The 4,190-nt window shown below is 41.6% G+C and overlaps 1 protein-coding gene across 1 annotated transcript; it reads left to right on the forward strand.

The window, feature by feature from the left end:
• The first annotated feature begins 840 nt into the window (after positions 1-840).
• Positions 841-2,176, forward strand: LOC115289763 (heterogeneous nuclear ribonucleoprotein F-like). The gene is given in 2 exon segments (XM_029937303.1): positions 841-1,819; positions 1,821-2,176. Coding segments are annotated over 2 exon segments (1,245 nt in total). The 5' UTR covers positions 841-895; the 3' UTR covers positions 2,142-2,176.
• Positions 2,177-4,190: the final 2,014 nt, after the last annotated feature.

A 4,190-nucleotide genomic window follows, 5' to 3' on the forward strand; every position in this document is an offset into this window, starting at 1 on the left:
ACCGTTGATTTAAATACACCAAGGAAATGTAGACAATATTTATTTGTATACCTTAGGAAAAGTAGTCGGTCATTGATTTAGGGCCCTGCCCCAAAGTGAAAGGTCACTGTGTTGAGTATAGTTCAAGACCACTTATAAGTATGCTAAACAGTAAAACAAGATTGGAAAGTGTCAAGACTGACTGTCCTAGAGATAATAATAATAGAACACTACTGTTTTGTTTAATGTTTTATTTATTTTTGAGAGAGAGAGAGACAGTGTGAGCAGGGAAGGGTCAGAGAGAGAGGGAGATACAGAATCTGAATCAGGCTCCAGGCTCTGAGCTAGCTGTCAGCACAGAACCTGACATGGGGCTCGAACCCACGAACTGTGAGATCATGTCCTGAGCTGAAGTCAGACGCAGAACCAGCTGAGCCACCCAGGTGCCCCTAGAACACTACTGTTTTTCTAGGGAGTGTCCCTACCTACAAAATGAAGCCACTTCTCCCCAAACTACCCAGTAAAGATAGCCAGCAATAGAGTAGATGATGCTCCCAAATAATTCCAAAGTAATTTTAGATGCTCAGTTGACTTACCATCCTAATTATGTTTTGTATCACTTGATACCCGATAAAAATTTGGCACATGTTCGTCGTGTTTAGGTTGATCTAAAAATATTTTAATTGGAAAGAAAAAGAACATTTACCATCTACAATGCAATTAAGAAAAAGGAGCTCTCTGGGTGGCGTGTGTCCTCTGATTGCAGGTCTGCGTTTATCTCCTGCCCTTAGAGGACAATTCGTTACCTACCAGGAGTGTTTCCGACTGTGGGCATCCCCCCCTGCCCCCCGGGTTGTTCCTTAAGCCACAAAAAGCTGCACCCAAGCTTGTTTGACGTCTGTCCTCTCAAGTGTCCATGATGCTGGGCCCCGAGGGAGGTGAAGGCTTTGTGGTCAAGCTCCGTGGCCTGCCCTGGTCCTGCTCTGTTGAGGATGTGCAGAACTTCCTTTCTGACTGCACAATACATGATAGGGCTGGAGGCCTTCATTTCATCTACACTAGAGAAGGCAGGCAGAGTGGTGAGGCTTTTGTTGAACTTGAATCAGAAGATGATGTAAAAATGGCCCTTAAAAAAGACAGGGAAAGCATGGGACACCGGTCCATTGAGGTGTTCAAGTCCCACAGAACCGAGATGGATTGGGTGTTGAAGCACAGTGGTCCAAACAGTGCCGACACCGCCAGTGATGGCTTTGTGTGGCTTCAAGGACTCCTGTTTGGATGCACCAAGGAAGAAATTGTTTAGTTCTTCTCAGGGTTGGAAACTGTGCCAAACGGGATCACATTGCCTGTGGACCCTGAGGACAAGATTACAAGGGAAGCCTTTGTGCAGTTTGCTTCACAGGAGTTAGCTGAGAAGGCCCTAGGGGAGCACAAGGAGAGAATAGGGCACGGGTATATTGAAGTGTTCAAAAGCAGTCAGGAAGAAGTTAGGTCATACTCGGATCCCCCTCTGAAGTTCATGTCCGTACAGCGGCCAGGGCCCTATGACCGCCCTGGCACAGCCAGGAGGTATATTGGCATTGTCAAGCAAGCCGGCCTGGAGAGGATGAGGGCTGGTGCTTATAGTGCAGGCTGTGGGGGCTGTGAGGAGTACAGCAGCCTCAGCAATGACTATGGCTTCACCACTGATCTGTTTGGGAGAGACCTCAGCTATTGTCTCTCGGGCATGTATGACCACAGGTACGGAGACGGCGAGTTCACTGTCCAGAGTACCACTGGACACTGTGTCCACATGAGAGGACTGCCATACAAAGCCACAGAGAACGACATTTACAATTTCTTTCTCTCCACTCAACCCTGTGAGAGTCCATATTGAGATTGGCCCTGATGGAAGAGTGACGGGCAAAGCTGATGCTGAGTTTGCCACTCACGAAGAAGCTGCGGCAGCAATGTCCAAAGACCGGGCCAACATGCAACACAGATACATAGAACTTTTCCTGAATTCCACAGCTGGGGCCAGCAATGGGGCGTATAGCAGCCAGATGATGCAAGGCATGGGGGTGTTGGCCCAGTCCACCTACAGTGGCCTCGAGAGCCAGTCTGTGAGTGGCTGTTATGGGGCTGGCTATGGAGGCCAGAACAGCATGGGTGCATATGACTAGTTTTGTAGGAGCATTTGAGTTATTGCAATCCAATTTTCACAGGCAGCCAAGAAGCAGTGAAAAGCAGCTACTCTAGAGGAAGTTGTGGGACCCATTTTGCACCATGAGTTTGTGAAATCTGGATCAAAAAATTACCTCTTCAGTGTTTTCTCATGCAAACTTTCTTCTAGCATGTGATATTGAGTAAACTAAAACTATTTTCAGCTTTTCTCAATTAACATTTTGGTAGTGTACTTTAGAGTGATGTTATCTGAGTTAAAGTAGTTTTGAGTACATTAAGTGGGTCTTTGACACCACATCACCGTGAACACATTGGGGAGATGTACTTTTTTTTGAAAACTCAAGGTGCTAGATCCCTAATACAAAGAGGAACATTTCTCATGTTTATTCATTATAGTTTATTTTCATTTAAAATCTTTTAGGTTAAGTTAAGCTTTTAAAAATAAGTTAGTTTTGAAAATTGAGACACATTACTAATACTGTAGGAATTGGTGAGGCCTTGACTTAAAACTTTCTTTGTACTGTGATTTCCTTTTGGGTGTATTTTGCTAAGTGAAACTTGTTAAATTTTTTTGTTAACTAATTTTTTTTTCTTAAAATAAAGATTTTTCCACATGAAAAGAAAAAAAAAAGAAAGAAAAAGGATCTGTCAGAAAAGGACGGCTGAGGGGCGCCAGGATGGCTCAGTCAGTTAAGCGTTCAACTTCTGCTCGGGTCATGATCTTATGGTTCGTGAGTTCAGGCATATTGGGCTCTGTGCTGGCAGCTCAGAGCCTGTAGCCTGTTTCAGATTCTGTGTCTCCCTCCCTCTCTTTACCTCTTCCCTGCTCATGCTCTGTCTCTCTCTCTCCAAGATAAATAAACATTAAAAACAAAAATAAAAAGGACCACTGAAATACAGCCCTAAGCCCTATTTCACAGCTGCTGTAAGTAAATTATATAATCTTCTGGAAAACAATTTGACAATATGAATGAAAAATTGGGTAATGTACTTTTTTTTTTCAATATAGCAATTCCCATCCTAAGAATTTATCATGAAGAAATAATGTTGTGTCCATAAGGATGTGTTGCATATACCAAGACTATACCACACAGTTTGGTTTACATTACCAAAAATTGGACTCAAATTAAATGTTCAGCAAGAGAGACTTGGTAGCATAAATTAGCAATCATTAAAACTGATGATGCAGATCTATATATTTTTTCAAAATATATTGCTAAGTGAAAAAGTAGTTTTCAAGCAAAATGTATGGTATGAAACCATTTTCTAATTTAAAAAATTGATTGTTTTCATCGATAGCAAAAAGTCTGGCAGGCTATAAATTAGTTTTCAACTGTGGTTATGTTTAGATGGTAGAATTATGGGTGATTGTGTTTCTTTTACTTATCTATATATTCTATTTTTTTCTCATAAGAATCACAAATGACTTATGTAATGATATACCCCAGATATTATCCTTGTAAGACCTTTGGAAATGACAATACTACCAGTATTTTTTTTAGAGAGTAGAGTCATATTATTATATGAAACATGTCAAAGAAAGAAATTTAATTTCTTATTCAAGAAGCATTTCTATAGCACTTACTATATTATTATATGCCAGACACAATTACCTGTCTTCCTCACTATCTCACTGTTTCCCTTTTAAAATATTCTTTTTTTTACTTTTATTTTTAAAATTTTTTTCCATAATACTTTATTGTCAAATTGTTTTCCATACAACACCCAGTGCTCTTCCCCATAAGTGCCCTCCACCACCACCACCACCTCTTTTCCCCCTTCCCCTTCCCCTTCCACTCTCAGTTCATTTTCAGCATTCAACAGTCTCTCAAGTTTTGCATCCCTCTCTCTCCCCAACTCTCTTTCCCTCATCCGCTCCCCCTAGTCCTCCATTAGGTTTCTCCTGTATTCCTGTTAGACCTATGAGTGCAAACATATGGTATCTGTCCTTCTCTGCCTGACTTATTTCGCTTAGCATAATACCCTCAAGGTCCATCCACTTTCCTACAAATGGCCATATGTCATTCTTTCTCATTGCCATGTAGTAC

The sequence above is a fragment of the Suricata suricatta genome, chromosome 1 (assembly GCF_006229205.1).
Source record: "Suricata suricatta isolate VVHF042 chromosome 1, meerkat_22Aug2017_6uvM2_HiC, whole genome shotgun sequence".
Taxonomy (NCBI): domain Eukaryota; kingdom Metazoa; phylum Chordata; class Mammalia; order Carnivora; family Herpestidae; genus Suricata; species Suricata suricatta.